The sequence below is a fragment of the Anopheles gambiae genome, chromosome 3, assembly GCF_943734735.2.
Source record: "Anopheles gambiae chromosome 3, idAnoGambNW_F1_1, whole genome shotgun sequence".
NCBI classification, from domain to species: domain Eukaryota; kingdom Metazoa; phylum Arthropoda; class Insecta; order Diptera; family Culicidae; genus Anopheles; species Anopheles gambiae.
The window spans coordinates 34,178,569-34,204,644 of record NC_064602.1 but is presented as its reverse complement, the minus strand read 5'-3'; the positions used below and the strand labels follow the sequence as shown (position 1 = coordinate 34,204,644).

The 26,076-nt window shown below is 45.3% G+C and overlaps 1 protein-coding gene and 1 long non-coding RNA gene across 18 annotated transcripts in view; one reads left to right on the top strand and one right to left on the bottom strand.

Annotated features, from left to right (window-relative positions):
* Nucleotides 1-26,076, bottom strand: part of LOC1271433 (CUGBP Elav-like family member 2) — a 291,660-nt gene that overhangs the window by 98,495 nt on the left and 167,089 nt on the right. For all 17 annotated transcript variants that reach the window (XM_061659160.1, XM_061659156.1, XM_061659153.1 and 14 more), the window contains 2 exons: nucleotides 20,914-20,996; nucleotides 4,443-4,491 (listed from right to left, as the gene is read on the bottom strand). In XM_061659160.1, coding sequence (XP_061515144.1) covers nucleotides 4,443-4,491; nucleotides 20,914-20,996 — 132 coding nt within the window. The remainder of the gene's footprint in view (nucleotides 1-4,442; nucleotides 4,492-20,913; nucleotides 20,997-26,076) is intronic.
* Nucleotides 926-1,639, top strand: LOC133393583 (uncharacterized). The gene is made up of 3 exons (XR_009766267.1): nucleotides 926-1,245; nucleotides 1,327-1,433; nucleotides 1,541-1,639. It is a non-coding gene; the product is annotated as an uncharacterized LOC133393583 (long non-coding RNA).

Below are 26,076 nucleotides of genomic sequence, written 5' to 3'. Positions count from 1 at the left end.
AAACAAAAAATCGAAAGAATCTGTTTAGCTCCCGGTCCCGGGAATGGGTCGTGAAGAGGAGGAAAATCTAAAACAATTCCTCCAAGCAGGCGGAACATAAAAAAGGCTGCACAATCGTTGCTGTCATCCGTGTTCTCGCTCTCCTTGCACTACTACCGCAGCAGCAGCAGCGGCGGCGACTGAAAGAATTGCACTAAAAAGTGACTTTTAAAAAATGTGTTTGGTAACGGCAGGGGACCAACAATCAGGAGCTGGTGAAGCTGCCGTAAAAACAAGCGAGAGTTTGCTTTTGAAGTAGTTGTCCTACGCTTGGGTACATACAACACAGGCTGTCCCGGTGCAGAATATTATGAATATTAACCGGGAAAAGTGCCGCAGTGAGCTTGATTCCTGGCTGTGTTGTACTACTTTTAAGCTATGGCTTTTGGACATCAGCAGCTAGTCCCAGACATTTGATCGGTGTATTTTGCAACGTTGATTGAGTTTTTCCCAGCAACAGGATAGAGGACCAATCCCTACAATATGATACAACGCTGTTCAATCCCGACCATTGATTTGTTTACTTACGCACAACACTAGCGCACGTCGCCCAGATGGTTCAATGTAATGTTCTACCCAGCTCGTCACTTACCTAAAAGAATACAAGTAAAAAAGCAAACGATTAATATTGTAAAACTTGCACCACAAAGCGGACAGTTTGCACCTTGCTCTTGGCACAGCATCCGATCACCGAACCACCGGCACCGTTTGCACATGGAACTGATGAAGTACGAATAGCCCGACTCCTGCAGGCCGAGCGAAGCGATCGGCTGCTTCATGCACTCCTTGCACTTTTCCTTGCGAAACATGAACACATTGTCCAGCGTTTGAAATGCGTGCATGATGATTTTGCCTCGGTAAAATCACGCTACAAGAACAAATTTCCCACCATCAACCAGTCAAACATGAGCGGCTGTTGTGACTTAACGAAGAAATGTTTAACCCTAAAAAGGGGGGGCATTCTTCTTAACGAAGCTGTCACACCGCCGCGACGGACTCTACTGTTGTTTACTTCAAAACCTCGAAACGTCAAAAACCGTCACAACTACTCTCAAACGACGTCGCCAGCGAAGGAAATTCGCACCGATTTGGAAGCGATAGCGAGCTTACAAAAACTGGTTTTTGGCCTGCAAATGGAGTATTTTAACGTCCCTCCAATATTCTGTAGCGTATACTCTTGTGATTACATACTGAATATGGAATTAGGTTAGTTAAAAAAAAAGCTCAAAACACTTATTCCATTTCTTCTAGAAATTCGTTTTACATCTTTTTCCCTTTTACTTTCAGCCGAAAATCCCCCAAAATACACTGGCTAAGCTCGTGGTGAACCGGGTGGACCTAACATACGAAAATCCCATTATTGAATTACCCACCGTACTACCCCTGTTCCGCTGGTAAGTGAAATTAGCGAAATGCCAATCGTGCAACTAACAGCGTCGGCCATTTCCTACCAATAAACATGTGTTCTTTATTTACTCGGAGTTTTTTTTTTTGTTCCAAGGGCATGAACCTTCCTTCTCCCGGTGGCAAATATGCGCCGAACCTAAACCCAACCGCCACACAGTCAGCAGCAACATCATGGAAAAGCAAAATCCTTCTCGCGTCGAACCTTCTGTATCCTTTTAACTGGTGCTGATTCTCCCTTCCCGCTTCTCCCTCAGCCAGTGCAAATTGTTGCGGTTGTTTGAAGAAAAGAAAAGCGCCGCGGCGTTGGGGACGAGAAAGAACCGAAAAAAAGGAATCCACACAGACACAAATGGAGACTCCAGTGAATAAAATGCAACATTCAAAAACCAATCTACAGAATGTGCCCGGAGGATGCCCGGGCAACCTCGTGCGAACCTCTGTCGTCCCCTCAATCCCGGCGGTGGCTTTCCCCGGGATTTGCCGTGCCTCGGAGTTCGGCTCTGTTTCTCGGGTCAGCATCATCAAGCCCTTAATTATTAAAATTAAATTTAATGAAAGGAATCATTTCTATTTGAATATTTCCAGCATTGGAGCTGGAGAGCCGTTTTGGTACGGGATCCTTGGAACCTCTTTACCCAGCGCGTTTTGCTATTCATTCGCATTTTGGATGGATTTGAATTGCAAAGAAGAAACAATAACCGAATCTGAGGATTTTGCAGCGAGAGTTGTGAGTATTTTAAAAAAGGAGAGCTCTTTAAAAGGACAGAGGTAGAGGGAAAAAACACTAAAATGCACTGAGTTATTACAGCTCTTCCCCAAGTCTTCAGAACAAAAGATATTATACGTTTTAGAGGGGGGAAAATGGTCGGTAGACATCAAATTAATTGATCCGACGGTAGACACTGTCCCGGACATAATGGACAAGGCCATTTCAAAATCGAAAAGACGTGCTAGCTCAGCTTGAAATGATAATCAGGCTGCTGGAACCGCATTGACGCTTGTTATCGGTTACTTCATTTCCGTTTGGCGGATGGCGGTCACGGTTCTCATCAATCTTGGGCTTTTAGAATCGAGAGCAAGTAAAAAAAAAGTAAAAGGTTCTGGACTCCTAGATACTGGCGGTATTAATGTACAGAAAAGTGACACCAATAATTGAATTCTTCAAATTTCCGGACCGACGCGCTTCAATTTCCCAAACTTCTTGTGCATGGGTTTCCCCATGCTTTGGGGACCTTGCGGGATGGGACGGATAGATCGGTGTCTCGGTACAAGAGAAGATCCCCCTTTTTGCCTGCTCTAGACTAGAGTGAACCGAGAGAAAAAGGCAATTTTTCATCTTTTTTTGTGTGTGTGCTGGCTGCATTCGTTTATTTCTCTTGTGTCTATCAACCTTTGCCATCGTTAGCAAGTCCTTAAGGGGTTTGCTTTTTTACTTCATTTTCTGCGTAAACCTTTCTCTACGTTCACACAGAAACAAGTTACGATTGGAGAGCGAAAGAATGTGATAAACACGAGGTAATAAGTAGATACGGAATTTGTAGATCGAATCGTTCGCCTAAGTACTTCTGAGAACCATTGCAAAATACGCTGTACAGCAGTTCGTCCACTTTGTCCGTGTGCATCGATAAAAAGTGGGCAACCGACACAGAAACCTCCCATCGACACAACCTGATGTTTGTTTCTTTTTTGCTGTAAACCCCACTATAGAACGACTCTTAAAAAACACAGGTAGACTGACTTTCCATGGGATACCCGTGTCGTGTCTGGCAAACATTTATCAGCCTATACATTGGTCCCGCGTCAATTGTCGTCGTTTGCTCCCTGGTTTTGCTCCCCTGGTTGTAGAACGATATCATGTCACGATTTGGTGGTCCAAATTTGGAAAAGCCAAAGCGAAAACGAAAAAGTTTAATTGGGAAAGTTGTTGTTATTTGCTGGCAAGAAGAGCGTCAACTAGATTGCCCTTAACCGCGGGTACAAGGAGTTCTGGGGTGTGTTGCTCTGTGGTCTGTTGGCACCTTTTTACACCTGGCTTTACTGCAAACGAAGGATGGAAGGAGATCCATATGTAAACCCCATCGATAGGAACAGTGAAGAGTTAAGCGGATGATGTTTCCATTACGACTATCACTGTTTGGGGCTAATCCTGTGCTAGGGCTTGATTTATTAACAGGGAGGGAAAAAACGAAGCTTGGCATCGGCGATTCCTTGGCATATTAGCACAGTGATCATCCAGTTGGAATGGTTGATACTCGGACACAGTGATGGCTAATCTCTCTCGCACTCTGGAGCACATCCTGCCGCATCAGGAAGAGATTAAAATTGACATAATCCTCCAGACCCTATGCTCCAGATATCTCTCTGTACAAGGAATCAAAACTTCAAAGTCTGAGACTGCACACTGCTTCCAACTCCAAAATGAACTGCGTCGAAGGGAAAGAAGGCTTAAACCTAGCGCTTATCGCTTACACTCTGGACAGAAATTCCAAACAATTCACATTTAATTTAAGGCATGAGTGCATCCACTTCCACTCCAGGCATTGAAGCAGTCAATGAGGCATTGCGGAAGAATTGAAATTGACATTCGCTTTGCTGGAATGGTATCGACAGGATGGGGCAGAAGATGGTCCTGTGCACCTTCTCCAACCCCGGAAGGATATTCCCCACCATGTTTCATGTTTTGTGCTGTGTCGGTGTGTGGTTCGGGTTAAACCGATAAACCTAATTCCCGGCACAAGAGAAACTTTTGCATCTCTCATACGCAACACTCCAGTCAACGTTCATTTGAGGTCAATTGAATTTAATTAAAATACTATTGAGTGCTACTGTTGGCTTGAGACAGTGGAAATGAAATCGGTAAATAATGAAGGGGATAGAACTCAAACACACACACACACACTCGGTGCCGTGTGTTGTAATTGGAGAAATGGAAAGAAAAACCGGCAAACAACTCAAGCCAACCCAGCCCCGTAAAGTGAACCCGCTTTTCCACTTACCATTTCGATTCTCGCTGTCAGCCGGCTTCATCTGGATCGGATGGTGCATCTGTGTTAGAGAAAAAGAAGAATAAGAAGAAAGACACATATTAGTGTTGAAGAAAGTAAATTACCCGCGGGGGGCAAATGGGGTACACAAGAGGCAGTAGTAGTTGCGATGGCGACTGCTGCCGTCACAGGCCACCGATTGGCAGGATAATGGATATCTCCACCACTAGAGTCAGCAGCGTTATTGGCATGCTGTGTGCGTGTGTGTGTGTGTGCGTGTTTGTAAAGGAGCATAATAGTAGGGAAAGCACACTAAATACCCTAAGCAGTCACTAATTCGATTCGGATCGGACAGCGATGAAATTAGTCCCGTGAAACACAACCTCCCGCGTGCGCGCCTACCCTATATTCCCACGCAATGGCGGCTTCACTGTGCATGCTGCATGCGCCATTGGTCGCATAATTAGCGTAATGGACAATTTATGGAGTGAACAAGGTGCGCATTTTCCGGCTAGCAGACACACACACACACACACACACACACTCACATAAATGGCGAATCAGATTACGCGCTACGCAGGCACGCATGTATGTGTATGTGCGAGTGATGCACATAATTAGGAAATGATTAGAGAAGCAAAGCCCAAAGCTTCCAGTCTACCTCTCTCCCCATCCTTGTATTGATGGTTTTGATGAGTGTTGCGAGATGATGATGAAATCATCATCACACAACTATTAGCACCGGATCTAGAACGGAGAGCACGTGTGGAGGGAAACGTTCCGTTTGTTCCCGAAACTAAAACAACAACCCCCAACACTGGCAGGATCAGGCACTATCGTTTACACACACCATTGCCCTGGAAAGCGGCTCGAATTAAAGACAACGCACACTGTCCCTGGTAGAAGTAGTAGTTTGCCCTGCCCTACCTGCCATCGGAGCCTTATCCTTTGCACCGGATCTAACCGACTGGAGTCGGGAACGGTGTAACCACGCAGATCTGCTGCCAAAAGGTGCTCCATCATCGAGTGGGTAGAGCGGTAGAGCAAATATTTCCTTAATTAAAACTTTCTCTCACACCAAGTTCACCCTCTCTCTGCTGTCCTGTGAACGGGCGCTGCGGGTAAGGATGCAAGCGGGGAGATGTAGTTATTCTTAAGTGGGAAACCCCAAAACTTCCAGCAAAACCTGTACATCCTTCATCTTCCCTAACCTACCAATCGGAGGAGAGGAGAACTCCACCAACACAACGACAATAAGTCACTACACCCCGTTGTTGCTCGAGTGCACCCCACAGTATTGTTGTCTTCGCAGCTTCTTGCGATGCTTTCCTGGAGAGGCCCGGGAGGTCCATTATTTCTGGCCTGGTGTGTGGTTGTTGTGTTGTTGTGCTGCTTGCTGCAAGGGTGACTATTGGGTAAGTGCTTTGCCGTTGCGTAATGGGTGTACAGTCGGAGTCGATTTGGGAAGACATCTTAAGAAAACAGCCCTCCAAAGGACTTTGCGTAACTCACTCTCTTTCTCTTTCTCTCTTCCTCTCTCTGTCTCGTCTCACGAAATGGGGACAAAGGAAAGCAAACAGGGAAATAATTTTGACTGTTGAGGTGCGAGTGGTATTGTTTGTGAAGTAGTCAGCGAGTCAGGTTGTTTGACTTTAGCATTTAAGCAGTACTCGGGGAGCGAGAAAACACTTATAGTTTTCTACCAGCAGGGTGGATGGGTGGGCTGGTTTTTAAGCAGTTGTCGACTCGCCGGGCGTTGGAGTAATTCAAAGTGCAAATTTGTACTGCTTTATCGCTTGTCGTAAAGTTTTCTTGCTCGTTTGCAATTGTTGGTTGTTGGTTTGCAATTGTTTTGAATAGTTTTAATAAAAATGTGAAAACCTAACAAGAAATTGATACATTTTAGCATGAAAATCGTAATACTACCATTATGCATCTTCATCTGCATAACTTAAGGCGTTTCGTTGTATAAATTGCATAAATTTAGGCGTTCCGTTGCATGAATTGCATAAATTTAGGCATTTCGCTGTACGAATTGCATAACTGCAGGCGTATTTGGTTTATAGCTTCCATTAGACAGTTGAAATATGTTTGCTCTTTGTTCAATCTTCAAACACACGCTCATACACTCTAGCTTCAGGCGTATCCGACAATAATTGGAATAATAATGCCTGCGGGAATGTTTCACTGCCGAAACCTTGACAGCGTCCACACCAAACCGTTAACACGCTGGACGGAAATAGCCCAAGCATGACAACGCTACTGGCTGGAATTCTATTCCGTGTCCATATTCCGGTGACGTTCATTATTTCATTGCACAGAAATAGCAAACAGGCAGAAGACATTGCATCCAGCCTGCCAGCTCCTTCTGAAACGTACGTCCTTGATGGGATGCTAAACATCGAGCACTATTTGTGCTGTCCACTCGCAAGCCACTATTGCGAGAGACTGTTGTTGCGGGAGTATCATGCAAGTAGTAGTGCACCGAGCCGCACGTTAATAATACACAATAAACACATTATTATTCAATAATTGTGTGTATGTTTGCACCGTCAGGCGATGGCGTGTGTTCATGCTGTCTTCAGCCTTTTCGTGGAACGAGTTTGAACGATGGAGACACAGCGGGAGCGTTCCAAGAGACAGTCAGCTAACTAATAGTGCGGATAATGTCGGCTTTTGGGACGTTTGTGCGTGACAGAGTAAGTCTTTAATGAACTGTGTTGCAAACGATCCATCTTTAGCCTATTTACTATTATTTCATTCCATTTTTTTCAGGTCTTTTGCATTTCAGGCTTCTAAAATATATCTCTATTTCAATTTACGGAACCGCGTCTCATCTTGATTGGTTTCGATTTCGACTCCGCGAGATGTGATGGAATGGAAAGAACCACATGCACACGACGCATCACCACAACCACCAACTATATCGTTTAAACTGATCGCTTAACGAGGTTTACATTTCTTTTATTGGCACTCGTCCACTCCGGTCACACACACACGCCAATATTGCACAGTACGATGGCTCACATGCCGTGCAGTAGTATTTTTCCCAGTTTTCGAAACCGTTGCGATATCTATTGGGTAAATTCATTTCGGGCTTTTCCGTTTTTCCTTCGCCTCCCACACTGAAGTGAACTCGACACCACCAAACGCCACGACCAAACACACTAATCTCACGCCAAATTTCGGTAAAAAAACCATTCCCCCTAGCAAACGTGCCGGCCATTCACAATCATCAGCAGCAGGACGACGTGCTAGTGGACATGTATGTGTGTGTATGTGTGAGGTAGTAACAGTAGTACAGTGGGTTGTTCCAACAGTACGTCGCCATGAGTTTCGGAGCCAAACCTCGTGGAAGAGATGCATTCTGAAATGATTCAATTAAGGGTTTCGATGGCGGTAACGGTCGGTCGTATCGAGTTGGTCCTGTGTCGGATTGAGTGAGGCACTCGGTGGAGGTTTTTTTGCGTTCATATGTGCCACCCGATGGCACCTAAATTTGAGCACTCTACGATACGCCGGCCTGTGCCCGAGAAATATAACGTAGCACATTTAAAACACAGGCTTCAATTTCGGTTCGTTCTGTCCCGGGGTATGATTTAACGTAGCAGTCACACACTATACGACGTCCTGAAGTGCGGTGTCCTTTTTGGGGACCCCTTCGCGTATCAACACAACCCGTTCTTCTATGTATACTTTTGCTCCCCACAAATGCACAAACCACGTGTATCCTTACGCCCCCTTCTAATTGAGTTCGAACGGCGCATGGCGTAAGCTATCGCGGTGTTGCGTGACGATACCTCGTGCTAGATCCTGCACCAAACACACATAGGGAAACCACCCATTTCCGGTCAGTCAACGTCTTTATCGGCGCTAAACTGCATCATCATCATCATCATCATCATCACGGCTACCGTCAGCTGGGAACGAGGATCATTACTCTTGTTAATCGTGCCCGCTCGTTCGCTCATCAAGCAACAAAACCCTTCCAATACACTAGCACACATATGCTCCAACCGGCCACAAAGTCTATTGAAACGTACATTATCGGTAGGTGGAAGGCGACGTCGCGCTTCCATCAAAAGCTGCACCATAACGGAAAGGACAATCCCTTGCATGCACGACCATCACCTGCCAGAGTTTGGGGCAACGAGTGCAGTCAATTTACTTCCAACCGTTGGAAGAAGGGTTTTAATGTGCAAACTTGGCATGGGCATGGGCAACTTTATAAAATATGAACTACCAGCCACTGAAGGTGTTCCTCCACAGATGAATGTCGCCTCAAAAAGGTACAAAAAAGGGCAAATCAAACTTACTCAAGCGCTTAAAAGAACATTTTAAGCAGCAACGAAACACGGGCAAAATATGGAAAATGCATGTACACACACACCAAAGCCTCCATGGGCCAGCGCTCCCAAGCCGAAGGTGGCGAACCTCTGTTTTACCCCTAGTAGTGCACAGGCGGTGGTCCAACTTTTACACCCACCAAACCAACCGCCCCCGGTGTGGTGGTGTGTTGGTAAATTTATTACTTCCCCGAGCTCCCGAAACTCAAAGCCACAGGTGAGGTGGTGTGGCCCATTAATGAAAGTTCCCCCCCGTTTTCCTTGGTGATGTGTGGCATGCATATCCCCTTCCAAGCATATTTCCAACTAAAAGGAGAGAGAGAGAGTGACATGCATTGAAACAGGGCGTTCAGGGTTGTGGTGCTCGTTAAGGGGGAACGAACCAGGGCAGAGGTTTAAACTTATTCGGCCCAACCTGTCGAAACTTTACTTTGTGAAAGCAGTCAAGCCGATCCTTCCGATATGTTACCAATTTTTGTTTACTTGTCAAGCTCGGTACCACCTCCACACAAGATTATTACATGGTGCATCATCCAGCTAGAACCTGTTTCATCAAGAAAAAGGAAGAGCATCGTATGATAAAACGAGCCTTGCAGTTTTACCTAAGCCTTTTTCCCGCTTTAAGAGGCTAATTAAGGCTCCCCGTCAGATGCTGCTTAAAAGCTGCCTCCCATCTCCGAAAGCGCTGCTAACGAGCGTAGTGGTAATAGCTGTGTTTCAGGTATGATAGTACAGGATACGCTTACGGTGGTTATGCTGCAGGCCACTGAGAACACATCATGAAGGTTAAAGCCCACCGTGCTTAAAGCTCGAGGGTTTTGCGCTCACTTGAGTTGCTTTATATCGTGTCATGTGTGTGTGTGGTGATTGCAATTAAAAGCTCCTTATAGTGTGCGTTTTTAATCTTATTCCAAGTAAGACTTTATGCTACAGATGGATGGTCTGTTTGGTGACATTCTATGGATATGCACTCCAAGAACTTGTGTAGCTCGCATGCTGTAGCTGCTGCATTTATTATAAATAGTGCTGAGTGCTGAGAGCTTGTGGAAACTGACCCCACAAAAAAGCTCATCCAAAACAGCTGCCAAAGGTATAGATTTCTTCACCGGTTATCTCTCCCTTTTTAATTTATTAAAGCTTCAATTTAAGCCTAGCCTACATCATCTCCGCTCTTGTATGAAACCTCCGTTTGCCGAACAGGCTCGACCACCACCTAACAAAGACAATCGGGGCTCGTTCCGTTCGAGCCCGACTGCCCGGGGGCAGTAGTCGTGCAGGAGCAACAATTGCACAGAAAACAAGCTTATGAAGGGATTAAAATGGAAAATACCCATCGGCTTAGAAGCCAATTACGGGGTCACACGACACACAGAGGCTGGCAAAACTGGGAGAGAAAAACGTGCTTGTGTGTGAGTATATGTGTGTGTGTGTTTGGTTGCATACAGATGTATGAGAGTGGCAAGAACCTCGAGGGGAAATAGACGGCAAGACTCTACATACTAGAGGCATGTGTGTCTCTGCCGCTTGCGTAGCTGAAAAGTGTGTTGGACCCAGCAACAGGTCACTCTTGCCGGTTTGCCTGCAGGGACCATATCCTTAAGCACATATAGCACCGGCAGTGCGTCGTCACAAGTCACCAACCTTCCACCCTCACCGATCTATGTATTGTGTTAGAAGAGTTTGAAGGAACGACACGACTACACGTCGGAATCGGAATCGAAATGTCACCTCTACTGCGCAACGAGTTGGTAGCATAATAATCGGTTCTTCACTCTTCCACTACTACTATCACCAACACTCCCCTCCTTGTGCTCCAGAATTTCCTGAAGAGATTCCCTGGAGTAGAGCAGTGTCCTCGGGTCCTTTGCCTACCCTTCTCTGCCTTCTCTTCTGGTCCCTTGCAATCGCTTCTGGCGAGCTGTTCGGGGACGGGGGCAAGAGAATCCAAATATAAATACGAGACAGATTAAATTCAATTAGAGCGCATCGCTGCAGAATCGTTGGCACACATCGTCGGGGCTCGGGTTGAGAAATCTCGACGTCGTGTTAGAAAACCGGTCACACACGCTTCTACTGTCCGGCTGTTGTCTCGCTCTCCGAGTCCCAATGGTGCAGCCAGTGGGGGTTTTTGAGGTGCCATCGTCGACAATCGACAATGCCTGCAGAACACGACCTGGTGTGTATGTGTGTGTGTGTGTGTGCACACACACTCAATTCTATCCAAACTCTGTCCACTCTCGGACGCTGGAAGGACAACATTGATGGGAAAAGAAGATGTGTTGCCCATATAATCCTCGCGCCATACATACTCCCTCCCCAAAATCCTACCCGCAAAGGATTAACAGGATTTCTACCACCACCACCACCACCACAAAGGGATTTATCCTTTTGCACAGACACACAGACACTCGTCCTTTGAGCGCGATTCCCGGTGTCATCAGGAGTTTGGGGTTTTAAAATGCGACGTAATGCGCGCTCTTCACATATGTATAAAAGACTTCCCCCGCTCTGGGGTTGATGATGATTGCTGCCTCTCTGAAGTCGGCACGCGAACGCGACACAGGCAGAGAACCCAATGTTGGTTATATAGAAGGGAATGTGGATGTGTTGTAGGTAGTTTGTTTGGGATGTTTTGTTGTTGTTGAGTGGGAATTTTCCAAGCGTCCACTCAATCGAAAGCCAACACAAAGAACGTACCGGAATATCGTTCGTATTAGTTCAGCGAGTTTTTTTTTTATTGTATTGCAACCACTCTCCTTAAAACAATCATTTTGGTTTGGTCGTTCATCAGTGGTCGCCGTCTAGACTGCTAGGGGAGATCCGGTACTGTGAGTGTGTATATGGAGGGAGATCCCGAGTAAGCCCCAAAGACCCGTCGGCAAGTGTTATTGCCGTTAATTCCCTCACCTGGGAGATATAAAAATGAATTTTAACGGCCATATTGCAACCATATCCGGGATAAGCGGGAAGACCTGGGTTCGTCGTCTAGTTCCTTCACGTTTGAACGCTAATGCTAAAGGCTTCGGGGGGTTTTTTTCGTCCATTCCAGGCTGCCTCATGTCGATCTTTGTCTTTGTCTGAAGTTGAAAACTTCCCACTCTCTCAAGAATTATCACCTCTTGTTGTGAAAATCGGCGCCGAGGGTACACTTGCCAAACGCTGGCACCATGCTCCACCGAAAAACCCACTTGACGCTCGTGAAGCGAAGGAAATAATTGCACGATTATGACACCAGAAGCCATGCCATGGAGGCGTTGGGAAGGATCCCGTTGCGCTTTTGGCCGTCCGTCCAGGCGTCGGGAAGATGGTGCAGAAACACACTGTTCTAAGTTGCTGCTCATTTTCTTCGGCATTATCGGCACCCTGCCCCAAACCTTTTTTGTTGTTTGCCGGCATGATTTGGGGCAGTAATTTCTACTTTCGTATCGTGCACACTTGCCCCAACTCTAATTCGAAATGGCTTCATTTTGGTCTCGTTTGCCCCCGATTGCCCGCTGGCTAGTTCTTCTTCAGACGGGGTTTCCGGTTAATGGTCCATCCCCCCCAGAGCTCCAGTCGCTGTTGTTGTGCTGTTGTGCTATTTAAACCCCTTTCAGAATTGCCTGCATCAAAATGCGAGAAGAAGCGGAACTGGGTTTGGGTTGCCTTTCTCGAGGTTCGACTGATGCTGGGCCGAGAGAGGTTCGATAAAGGCTCACGCCACACCCGGCTGCTGCACGATATCGCTGGGTAGTTCGGATGAGGTTGAAGAAGCTGTTTAGAAGTTTAAATAAATTCCACATGTGCGGCGCACACACACACACAATCTCTTCCCTTTCCTCGAAAGGAGTGCGCATACGCCGATCGTCGGTCATGGTGTCTGATTTCAGGCGTTTCAGTAGCTGTGGTCCCACTTCAAAACAGCCCTGCCAGCTGGCCGGCCATAGATAAGGGGAACGACGCTAGCAACAAAAAAGGAATGCTGCCGCAATGCTGCAAATTATGGGAAAGGTTCACTCAAGCACCAACCAAGGACGGTCCCGGGAATCGATGAAGCCTTTAAGCAAATTACCACCGGCTCAAAACTGGCAACTGGGCCAGCATTTTAACCGATTTTATGTGCAAAAGAATCTCCAACGGTTAGTGTGTGGGGGTTTAGTACGCTCTGAAGAAGCTGTAGCAAATTTTCAAAAGCTTTTCCAACACCACACCAGAGAAGAACGATAAGGAGAAAAGGATGGTTTGCTTCTCTGGGTGTGAGTGTGTATTTCTTCATCGCTTGCCTTATCTCCCCGAAAATAGACTACAGTGCGTTTTTGGTGTGTATCAACGGCGCTTAACTTAACATTTCCAACATTTCCAGCAGAGTATGCGCCAACCTTCATTAGAAAGTTCAAACACGAAGACACAGCATCGTCGCCTTGATGAAGATGATGATGGCTGCAGCTGAACAGATTGTGTCCCGCTCCGCTGTAGAGCAATGGCGGAAGAAATGGGGCGAGATCACTCGAAAGACGAGACGCCCCTCATTGCACACATTTACCGGTGATGGTTGCAACCGGCGCGGCAATGTGCTGATAAAATTAGAACATAATCGTTTTTCAACAGCTAAATTTATCGCAAATTACTCTTCAATCTTTGCACCGCACGCGCCCAGGCGCTATGCAACCGGGCGTACGTGTGAGGCACGGTTGAGTGGCGAAGCGCCTGGTCGTATGCAACCGGCGCAGCGCTAGCATACGGAAGGAAGTGGCACACTGGGTGCGAGTTGTAGAGCGATGTGGTGAGATTTAGAAATATTGGATAATTTTTTGTTGAAATTAATTAATTTGATTTTTAAGCATTTTTAAATGAGAATTTTTTTTCTTTAATATAAAAAAAACTTAATAGCGTTATTTTATAAAATGACATCATAAAGTTTTGAAATTATGCATGAACACGATTTAATAGGAACATCATAAACCAAATAAATGAGATGCCAAAAAGCGAGTTAGCACAACCAGATGTTGATACCATAAAAATAAAAGGTGGCCGCTAAAGCTTGCTGAAAAAGCCCGATAAAAACCGAAGGAAGCACACCTGAGTTTTGAAGCGGTATCATCACAATCTAAAGCATCGCATACCTATCTTAATCCCTGCTCGCAACCCATCCTTCACCGGAGCGTTCATAGCAGTCGTTTGCCGCCCCCGTGACGCTGCACACGGTGAAAAAGGAACCAGCGGTGACAGCAGAGAGAGAGAGAGAGAGAGAGAAAAAAGGAAGCTAAAACCGTACCTTTTAACAACCAAGGCACAAGAGCTGATGCTGCAGCAGCTTCGGTGTGCTTCGGTAGCAAATTTGTCGCATTCAAGCAAGTCGGTATTCAAATGAATCTTTGAACTGCTCACATCCGGGAAGGAGCGGGATTGCATGATGGTGGCACAAAATATAGTGCCAGCAGTGTTTTACCCCAAACCATCATCTCCGCTTCTTTTTCAGCAATTGATGAACCAAAGGTATGTGTGTGTGTGTATGTGTGTTGGCTATATACACTCACACAAAGGAATAACCCAGGCACTGGAGGAGAGTTAATGAAAATGCATTTAGGTGTCATTCATCTTATCCACTTCCTCGTTTACCGAGCGCGCAGTTGGTTGATTCGTTTTTTTTTTGCTATTTCAGAAACTCAAACACGACTCGAGCACTTATTCATGCCGTACAGCACTGCTGGTTCCGACACACTCCCGACACTTTCGGAAGATGATTTTTATCCATTTTCGCTTAAGCACACATACACGGAAACACTGTTTCCTTTCAATCATCCCTTCCAGGCGATTGGTTTCGTAGTGAAAGCGGGTGTGTAAATGAGCTTTTTTTTGCAAAACGAAAGTCTAAAGCATGCCAACGCTCTGCAGTGGTCATTTCTTTGGTGCCCCTGTGCCCCTTTGTGAGCTGAGAAATGATGGCATTTTTCGGTGCTGACTGGCCTTTCGTTTTTTTTTTTGAGCTGGACAGGTTCCAAAAAGTATTTAAATTTTTGGTCTGTTTGTTTGAGAGCATGAGTGGCTTATGTTTTGATGAATATTTGAGAGTTTCTAGCTGGTTAGATTTAGCAGAAAATATATCGAAATTTCCCCGCCTAAAAGTATGCAAAACTCACTCCATTTCATACCTAAAACCCACACACAACGCATCAAAACAACAGCGCCCCATGGAAAGCAATTAATTTTCAACTCCATGTGGCATCCATCGGTGCCACACATAAACACACGCTCGTTCATGGTTGGTTCGTACGCAAACAGGTCGTGATGTCCAGAGAGACTCCACATCGAGACTACCCTTGAAAAACAATTCTCAACCTATCTGTCCGTTTCGTACAGCCAACAGCGAGCTGGCAGTGGATTATCACAAACACACCCTCTTTACAGCTTGCTAACGCGTCCGGGACGCGATCCAGCACACGATCGGTCAAACAAACGCGCTGTGTAGCGAGCCCCATCCTCCCGCGTGCAATCGCACATCACGAAGTAGAGTCGACTGATTATGAGTTTAAACGATTATGATTATGTAAATTGAAAATAATAGATCGATTAAAGTTTAATTTCCACACAGCTTCGATCAATTTTACAGTTTGTTGCACACTGGACTACCAGGCCGCCACACCTTCCGGAACAGCAGAGCATGCAAAATCACTACCGGTCGTGTTGATGTGAAGGATGATGATGATGATGGAGGCGTTGTGTGTGTGTGTCACCGTGGATCACGAACGCTTCTCCAGCCCTCGGGGTGCGCTGTGTTGGTGCAACACCCGTCCGTTGCTAATTACTTAATTCGTTTTCATGACGGCGTGGAGAGAGTGAGGGTTTAGACATAATAGGACAGCCCTCCCACGCGATGACCACTCTTGTCAGTGTGGGATTTTGTAGCTTTTTTTCGTTTTTTGTATTTAAATAACAATTAAAGGCAGACTTGTCGGTCGTTGCAAGCGATTTAGCACTCGATTAACAACTATTTTCACGATGCGGATAGTATCTGTTTTATCAAAAGCTGAACACTTATCAAAGTAGTTTATTTACTCTAAAAGACACTACAAGAGTTTAAAATAATCTTTGTAAATAGTTTAAAGAATGCTTTATAAACCTCTTTCCGATGTTTGTTAGCTGTGTTATGGCAAGCAGATTGCATACACACCAAATTATGCTAATACGCCCCAAGTTATGCTATCCGCACATCACTCGCCTTTCGAAGTTTGCTGTACAAAAACGGAACGTTTCGCTGCTTATTCCCAGAAAGCTCAAAAAACGTAGCCTCTCCCAACAAAAGCCTATCGAACCCGGAGAAAGAAACTTTGTCGGCATCTGTTCGGTTAAAAAAATAAATAAATGATACCAAACCTAAAAGTAGATGCCTGGCTGGTGAAATGAGTGAAACGAGTTTAACATCCGGTTTCTCAAGCTGTCCGTTTTTAGACATTGTGAGGGGCCATTTCAAACTTTTGTGGAATGGAAAATTCTCCATCGAACATCGATGGAAAATGGAAAATACTCCTTGTCGCTACACCAGACACACACACGCATCAAACCCACCCCCCGCAGAAGTGATGATGGTGAAAAGCTTTTCCCAAATGACGCACCCGGGGGGCGGTAAAGGATGGTTCATCGTTTTGCAAATTTCCGTCCTTTCTCATGATGCCTTGAATGTGTCTTTGATGAACCATTTTCCTACAAACAAGCAAGAAAAACGGGGGGAGAAAGAATCCGGTAATGCAAAAGGTGCTAATACTCCCGCTCAGCAAGTATGTATCTCGAGTTTGTTGAGCTTGTGCCGTTTGCTGCAAAACGCAAACGGATACGCCATTCAATACGCAAAGTCGTACGAAAACCAGTGCACGGAAGTTGATGTGCTGATCCAGCAGTGTAGCGTAGTGTAAAGGAAGTGAAAATCAGTGCTTTTTCGTAGATTAAAGAACCGTTCTGGAGTGGGTGGGCGCGAATATGAGACTGGATGTGTATTAATATAAAATTACGGTGATTTGAAGGATCAACTTAAGGGGCTGCTGTGGAGCTTGTATGCAGGTAGTAGCAACGCTCTCCCACAGCTTCCCCGTGTCGTTTCTGTCGAACCTAAGTGGATCCTCCGTCGATGTGGGCCAGCACAAACGAAGAAAATCGATAAGGAGAAAAGGAAAAAATCTAGTTTCTTTTTTTTTCTTGTCAGCCCCACAACGTTCGAGCAGCATCGCAGCGCACATCATTGGAGAGCCAGCTGCAGAAAGGAAATATGATGCTCCGTACATTCAAAAACACTCGCACTGCTTCATTCACTGCCTTTTCGGCCCGCTCTCTCCGATATGATGGTGGCAGTGGTGGTGGTGGTGGTGGTGGGTAAATGATTTGGCAGGGATTTTCATTTTGCTTTCATCAATGCTCGACATCGAACCTCAGCCACGCTGCTGCTGAACCTTTCCTTGCTGAAGTTGCTGTGATGCGAGCGAACCATGTTTTCCGGACGCGCACTTACACGAGCTTCACGTGTAAGTATGTGGCTGCATTCAAATGACTGTTTGTTTTTTTTTTGTTCCCAACCTTCTCGCCGCTTTTGAGTACAGTCATCGATGTGCTTTGATTATTGAGAAACTCCAGAAGCACTTCCCGGGAACCGGCCAAATTACTCTGTTGTGATGCTAGGGAACGAAGTGATGCTTCCGCTGCTCCGAACAGGATCAAATCATCATCAACCACCCATCGTGGCGCGGCCGTTTGGAAAGAATTTTTCCAGCACGCAAACCAAAAATCGCAAGTCAACAGGACGGGTGTTGGAATAAATGAGTGTTGAGCATTTTTTTTTTTCGTTCCCATCAACCTTACACTATATCTCGCTTACAAAGGCTTCAAGGGCGGAAAGGGCCCGGATTTCCGGTGTGTGGTGGTCGCGTGAAGCACTCTGTGGAGTTGATTTTTTGTTGGGATAAAGTGAAACGGGCTGCGCTTTGGTGGTGTATCAGTGTTGTAATATTCGTTCGGCAACGTTCGTTTTTTTTTCGGTCGTCTGCCAGCAGTCGGTGGAGTGATTGAGACGGTGAAAGCATGACACGCTATCGGGCAAACTTTTCAATATTTGCTGTTTAATAATGATGTGAGCAAGTTGTTTCGATTTTCCTTTTTTTTTTTTTGCTCCACTTGCACAGAAATAGTCATTCCCGGGGAGGAGGTTTGGTGCATGTGAACTCGCTATGAGGGAAATGTACCGATGGAATGGATCAAGCATATCCTGGTTTGAGCCCGGCTTCATCACTTCAGGGACACAGTTTGGTGAAACATTCAACATACTTTGTTCGGTAGTTTGTTTTGTTTCAATATACCTTCCACGATGGGCTTTGTTGAGTGAGGTTGTTAAATCGAAAGACTTTGCCCACAAATCCAACGAAAACTGTGGCGACGGGTGGCACGGTATGTGTTCGTGTATGATTGGGGAAAAGTTTTTCTGTTCGAGAAAGCATAACAATTTGATGACACACCCTACCAACACACCAAGGCTAAAGCTGTCGTCAACTGGGAAAGCCGTTTTGTTGACAGGACACAGCTGCTGCTACCACATGGTGCCACTACAAAACCACGGGAGGACTAGTGCACCCCATAGATTGTGTTGAGGTCCACCAGACAAAAAAAATAAAAATCAATATCCATGAATTATTGAAAGCTCCCAACCCAACGACAAGGCATCATCATCATCAGCGTGTGTCATCCTTTAGGGTCACCGCCGTGGTTGGCAGGGATTTAGCCGTGATTTAGTCGCGAGTCGCGCTTTTCACACGCAAAAAAGCAACCTAACTCATCAAGGGCTTTGGTGCGCTTGGACACCTTCAAACGCGCTCAAAAGACGATTACTTGCCGCGTATCAAAGAGGAAAAAAAAACGGCTCACAAAGAAAGGGGTTTTGGCGCGGAACGATCATGCTTTTGATGTGTGTGTGCCGCTGGGGTTGTAAGCAAAAACGGAGAGATTCTAAAGAATTCTTCACATGACAGCACGTCACCAGGAGCAAGCTCGATGAAGCTTTGTTCGGTGCTGGTATAATCAGGCGTTGAGGTATTCATTAGCATGGCTTTTAGTCTTTACTCTTCCCCTCAGGTTTCGTTCTCTATCAGTCCTTTTTTTTAGATGAATCAACCTTAAATATTTTTTTGGTTTGTTTAAAACATAAAAAGAGGAAAATTAAAGTTAAAACTTGTTGTCAGGTATGAAAACCCTATATTTTGTGTCAAACAGCAATATTGAACACTATTTGTAATACATATTGCATACTTTCAGGAGTGTTACAACACATTTGCCTAAATTAAGGCGCATACATAGCCCAACCGTGTGTTCAATCATTTTCACTCTTTCTTCAGACTTGTCATGCTATAATATGTCTTAATGCACGGTCACGTTATAAGCAAGCTCGTCCATGCCTTGTTATAGCTACTAAAAGTGTTCTCGCCGACTAAATATACGCGAAAATAAGCAGACATTGAGGTATCTATTAGCATCGCTTTATACTCTTACCCCTTTTCTATGTTATACACATTCATTTAAAATTCTATATTTCTCGATTTTTTTTATTAAAAAGAATCTTGTTTTGAAACGCAAGCTGAAAACACAAACTTAGTACTAATCACATTTTGTAAAAACTGTTGCATACTTTCGGGAGTATTTCATCTAGTTTGCCTGCATTTGGGCGCTAAAGAATCATACGATGCCACGTTACAAAGGATTTAATAAAATATTACGAACAAATCGTAAAACACTGCCGGTTTCCCTCTTGCCCCTACTGACGAGTTTTCAGACCATTTTTTTGCATTTCATTTTGCGATGTTGATAGCTTTCTACACTCTGGCTTCCGTTGTACTTGCATCAATCATGTGGCTCCCTTCCATCCACTGCTGCTTACAAGTACGCGCCTGACAGTGATGGAGCGAAGTGACTTTCTGTGTATTTGTGGAGCGCTTTTTTCCTACTCTCTCTCATCACAATTGATTTGTCTGACCGTTGGTCCGCTTGTTCTGTGCGCCAAATGCTCGCTAAAAAGTGATGAGAATGACATGAATTTAACAATCCCGAAGAAGAAAAAAACCTCAGGCTCGTGAGCTCCATCGTTACTTCATCGGCACACAGAGCAAAAAAGCAGGGCTACGTTGCACATTCCTTCTCCCATTTTATCGGGCAAGGTAAAACACGACCATGCGATTTGGCAGCTCCCCGTTGATAGCTGCTCGGGCAAAGCGGACAGATAAGCACACCAGCCGTTGAATAGTGCACACCACACTCGTCCAATTCATCCATCCAGCACTTGACAGTGTCATCACCACACACACACACACACACACACATTCCGTGTTTTCCCTCCCCTCCCCGATGTTTCTCGACCATATAAGCCGAGTTCTTCTACTCCCGTTGTGTGCTTTTGCTACATAAATGTTTAAAGAAGCTCTTATTCTGCTTTACAATAGTGCAGCAAACACGGTGGTCGTAGTAAAAGATTTGTTTGACTGACTTGGTGCACTCTCCCCCCCCCCCCCCCTACACTAACAAACGCTGTGATAAGCTAGATATTACTGCCCCGTGCTCGCGAATGGTAGCACATACGGTGCTGATGATATTTCGCAACCAGCTAGCTGGCAGAGAGCGCGCGTAAGCCTGACTGCGGCGTGGTAGTGTACAATGCACCGATGATGTAAAGCTCTCGTTTTTTGCCGGATTTAGAAGCTCTGGTTAAAGCTGTGACGAGTGCTTAGGTGCAGCGATGGTTGTGTGGTCAGCAACACACCATAGAGGGACGTCGACATGGGACGCACCACAGGACGCCACAAAAAGACGTTGACTTTGACGTACGCAAATACCCGACATACACACACGAATACACGGAGGTTTACACTGAACGAATAATCATCAAAAACGATGTGTCGCCGCATGGGAAAGGAACATAGCAAGACGCACTTTGGACTGGTCGGCAGTACATAGAACACATTTTTTTTTGTGGTTGTTTAACAAATCTCACGGGATGAATGAAATCGACGGCAAGCAGCAGAATGGTGTCAATATTTTGAGCAGTGATTTGATAGTGGCAGGCTCTGGATGTTCTGTATCTGTGTGTGTCGGGCTGCTAAAACATGTAAATGTAAATCGGCAACTCTACTTACCCCGACGAGCGTCTTGATGTTGTGCAGCGCGTCCTGCGCCTTGAGCGCAGCCTTGCGAGTGTAAAACGTCACAAAACAGCACCCTGTGGAAGAGGTAGAGAGACGGAAACAGAGAAGCACGATAAAGCAACGAAAACAACACATTGGCACAACATTGGTACGGATCGGAGCACAGGTAGAGACGAGCGCGCAAATTTTGTTTTTTTTTTCTGTAGATTTGTTTTCTTTTAGGGAAAAAAAGCCATTGGCACACAATTGACAGGGGATGTAGAGAACATTGCATATGGGGATGTAATGGATTGAGGGAGCGCAGACAAAGACACAATAAAACATATCGGTCAGATTGTATATGTTTAAATGCCTTTTTTCAATCGAGAGCAGGATGGGAGAGAAGACGCACTGTCAGTGTTTATGAGTTGATATATATACAAACAGTAACATTGTTTCTTTATTTTAATGTACAAAACGAACACATTGAAACCCATTGGGAAGGCGGCTCCCAACGTTTTAGGCAAAAGGACGGAGCGCGCGACGGAACAACAGTATGTACAGCGTAGTACAATTCCAGCGTCATCGGCTTCACATACGGAGAAGCCAAAGAGGCGAGCACACACACACGTGGCAAAACACAAGCACAGTACATTGGAACATGTAAAATTATCATTAAAAGAGAAAAAGAAAACCCCACGCAACAAAAAAAAAACAAAAACAAACATAACATATAACACAGCGGCATCGAACTTTTTTGTTTGGTGTTGGTGGACGCAACGGAGTAACTTTAATGCTCGTTAAAAAAATAAGGTGATTTACGAAAACAGGCGACGAACCCATAAACACATCGGCACAGCAGCAGCAGCAGCCACAACAGCACAAGCAGCGTGAACATGTTGGCGCGGCTTGCTCTTCTCCTTTGGTTGCAGATTTATTTTTTTCACGCCAGCACGAAATAATACAACTAATAATAATGATTGCACTCTAAAGGAGCATCATTCCGCCAAAGCTAATACCTCCCTTAATGTCAGCATGATTGGATTTCTAACGGAATATGGATGTGTATCCCTTTTGTCAAGCATCCCCCCCCCCCATTTTTTCCTGATTCCATTTCGCGTGGGGATTACTACCCCAAAGCCAGACTGACCCCGAAAAAAGATTGAGCGGGGACCCCAAAAGCGTCCAAAAGCTTCAAGAAAAATGACCTTCCGGTCTTTTCGCTTTCCTTCATCATCTTCTAGCTCGCAAAAAAAGAACTCACCCCAATGCTCCCAACAAAAGAGGCCACCCTTAGTGCGCGATCTAGTGACAACCGGATCAAGCGGACGGATTTACGCCATCGTCCACTGCCACCGCCCGCCCGGTCGACCGGATATTAAAAAGATTCAATCGCAGCAAACACAAGGACACACGCGGACAGCGGTTCGCGGAAGCGCTTTGACTTAAAATGAACCCTCCCCGAATGGCGGGGAAACCCCGGGCCAGGTTTTGTGTTGGCCGCCTTTGTGTAAAGCTGTCACGCTGAGTCGTCATGAGGCAACAAAAAAACGCGGGAGACAAAGTCAACCCAAACCCACACTGCTGCTACTACTCTCATCCTCTTCACACCGGGGCCGGAAGTATTTTACTTGGCTTGGTAGAACCCCCGGGTACATGGGCTTCGTGTTAAAAAAAGATAAAGCAGCAAACAAACTGTGTGTATATCAGGGTGCACCACACAGCTAGAGAGAGAGAGAGAGAGAAATGCGTCAGAATCAGCAGGCCCGGCTATTGTACGGAATTTTGTTGATCGAACGAAACGGATTCCACCAACGCCACTAGCGCCCCTGCGGCGATATGTCGTCCGCTCATCGTCAATGTTGATGAATTTTGAAATTATATATGGATGCTATGCGCAGTGCCGCGCCGCCCCACCGTGGCCTGGTGCTGGCATTCGCGGAAGGAACCGATTCGAGCGAAAGCTCATTCGTTTGTGCGGATCGGATGTATCGTTTAATCCGTTTGATTAGAGAAAAAATGAGAAAAAATGATAACATGTAGCTTAAAAAATAACAAACAACAATTTTTCAACAGAAGATAGCTTTATCTCTTTGAAGATTTTATTTATATATCTGCCATATGAGTACATTTGAAAAGTTCTTTTTTTTCCACAGAAAAAGAGCATGTTTTTCATGAGAATGTATCTCATTCTGTATGATTTAATAGAAATATGAACGAACTAGTGATGTGAAATGAATGGTTTATTTGACACAAAACGCCTGAAGGAATGCTTCGCGCGAAACAAAGCGAGTATATTAAGCTTTTTAGTAGGTACAGAAGGCGCATTAAACAAAAACGTAATTGTTTCGTTTTTAAGAAAACGAAAAATAAAAAAAGCGTTCAATGGAAGTTTAGCCATATGAAGTTTCATTTTATGTATTTATATTACACATATTGTGGAAAGATAAAAATACGTTTTTGATAGTAGATGGTCCTATGAGCGAACGGGGTTTCCAAAGATGTTTTAAACATGTATTCTTTATTCTGGATAATGTACTGTAACCATGACCATTTTATTAGTAAAAAAATCAACTAATTTAAGGCGACACAACACCTGACGTCATGCGCCTGAAGTTATGCTTCTCGCCAAAAAAAAAGTTAAGTTGTTAAGAATTTTACTTTACACACAAGACAAAAAAATCGCAAAAAATGAAACAACATAACGTGAAAATGAAAAAGATTGAATTAGTTATAGAATCTAGTGCTGGAGAACGTTCTGTTTTTAAAAGGCTTCTTTGATACAAAACGCCCTAAGTTATGCTTTTTGCGATACAAATCTTGTGTATTAAGATGTGTTGTATACACAGAAGGCTTAACAAATTAACACCAAGCGATTCTTACGTTTTTGTACGATTTAACGTCGGTCCATTTGAGGTTGCTGATTATGTCATATAAAAAAATAAATTAGACATCCTTAAAGTGTATTGCGTGCTTGATGGCTTCATTTCTTCATCATACTTCCCCTGCCAGATCAGGCCTGCCCCAAATCAAACCCACTGCCCACCTCGTCGACCATAAGCAATATCTGGTCAACGAAGAGTAAATAGCTTTATAAAAACGATATCGTAAACAGTACACTTTCCACCCAATTTGTATGTACAGTAGTGTGGGCGATTTGTTTTCATGGGCGAGAGTATTTTCATCGCTTTATCTGTATACACTTAGCAACAGAGAGCAGATACCTGCATCGATCGATTGGTCAGTCGAGAGAGGGTAGACAAGATAGAAGATAGTAGTGGGTTGTTAAAAGAACTCGAGATGAAAATTGTCCACCAACCACCAGCAACAAAGGACAAAACAAACACACTCCTCAACCCATTTGTGGATGTGTGTACAACATAGCACAACACACAACGGTACGGTTGCAGAGCATTCCTTCTTATCGGAAGGATTTAGTTGCAATCAGCAGAAGGAAAGCTCGTTCCAATTCCATCGTTTAATTCACTTTACCCCATTACACGCACGTCTGCTACACGCAATTCTTCCTAAAAGTGACAGTGGGGAATGTAAGGGAGGAACCTATCTAGTTGACCATCGTCCACACAGCGTACATTACCGCGAGGTTCGGAGTTCCATGTACGCAACCGTCACGGAGCTTGATAAAGAAGCAAACGTGTAACAGCAGCTTACGATAACGATGAGTTACGACGAAATCGGTCACATCGGTCTCAATCCGTCTCGGGAGGCGCACAAGAGCACAAGAGCGCACCAGCAAAATCACCAGTGGACAGGCCTTTAATGCTTTGAGTGGTTCCAGTTCTCGCATTTCTCCCCTTCAGTTCAGTCTGTGGGGTTTTCGATACGGAACAGATCGGAAACAATCACCATCATCGGTCGTCGGTGCGGCCAACAACAGGGATTGAACACAAACCGCTCCTCCCTCTGGAAGCCTCTCCTTCCAAAGGTAGGATGAGTTCTAATGAAAATGAGCAGAGTGGTTCCGATCGATTGTTTTTCCCCCTTTCTCCCCCCCCCCCCCCCACGTTGTCAGTTCACAGATTCGGGCTGCAAAGGGATGTGTATCGATATCGTTTACGAGGGACGTTGTCATACGACGCGCTGCTTCGTTTTCTATTGATTATCTCGCAACGACCGAAAACATCACCACCAACGCCACCGCCAGCAGCACGACGAGTACAACGAGTGTTGCGGATTTAACGTGTGCGTGTTTCGTATGGGCCCACTTCTGGACTACGCAGGAATCGTGTCTTGGGTTAAGACGACCCGCTCACTGCCCAGAACGAAACCTAATTAAGTAACTAATCTTCGGCTTGGAGACGGAGCTGGGGTTTGTTTCCTTTACCTCCACCAGGAACCAGGACCAGGACCATCACCAGCACCAGAAGAAGGACTGGTTGGTCATCAACCGCAATGGTCACTCCCTGTTTGAAAGTCCATTTCACTCCAGCGCGCGCTCTCTCTCCCTCTCTGGCTACACGCGTGTAACCACCGGAGGCGTCCAATGTTTGATTTCTCCTCATCACAATCTTATCCGATTCTTCCCGTTCCCAAGCAAGGGGTGAGAGTGGTGTTTCTTATACCCCATCCAATCCAGACAATGACCACCGTGTGTGTGTGTGTGTAGGAGGCGGAACGGGGTTTCCCCATACAAATAGTGATCGTTGTTTGTTGTTCGGTATCGCCTTCTCGAATCGATTCGTTGCTGAAGCTGAAGGCTCTTGGGTACGGGTCTTTGTTTTCCATTCCTACACACACACACACACACACACTCCCTTAAGGGAGAGGAATGGGGGTGGTGGTTAGTAAAAGTAGCACCCAAGCTGGACTCGTTTTGTGTGTTTGGCTTTGGTTTTAGTTTAGTTCGTTTGGTTTGAGATTTTGTGGTCTAGCAGGGAAATGGATTCTTCCCGCATTCTTCATGCATCTCTCTGGTATGGTTAGCCACACGGTACGATACACTTTCAAGATGACGCAACTTTCCTGGATCGGTTTCCTTTGGTCCAAACAGGATAAGGGAAACACACGCCTTAACAGAACGATTCCGACGGCACGGCAATCGGTTAGAGTTTTGGTGTTGATGTTCAATTTTTTGGAAAGATGTTTGTTTAATTATAATTTCAGGTTCAGTTCAATTTGCAACCGGCACGGGAGGTTTTGCGTGGGCTGAGCCAT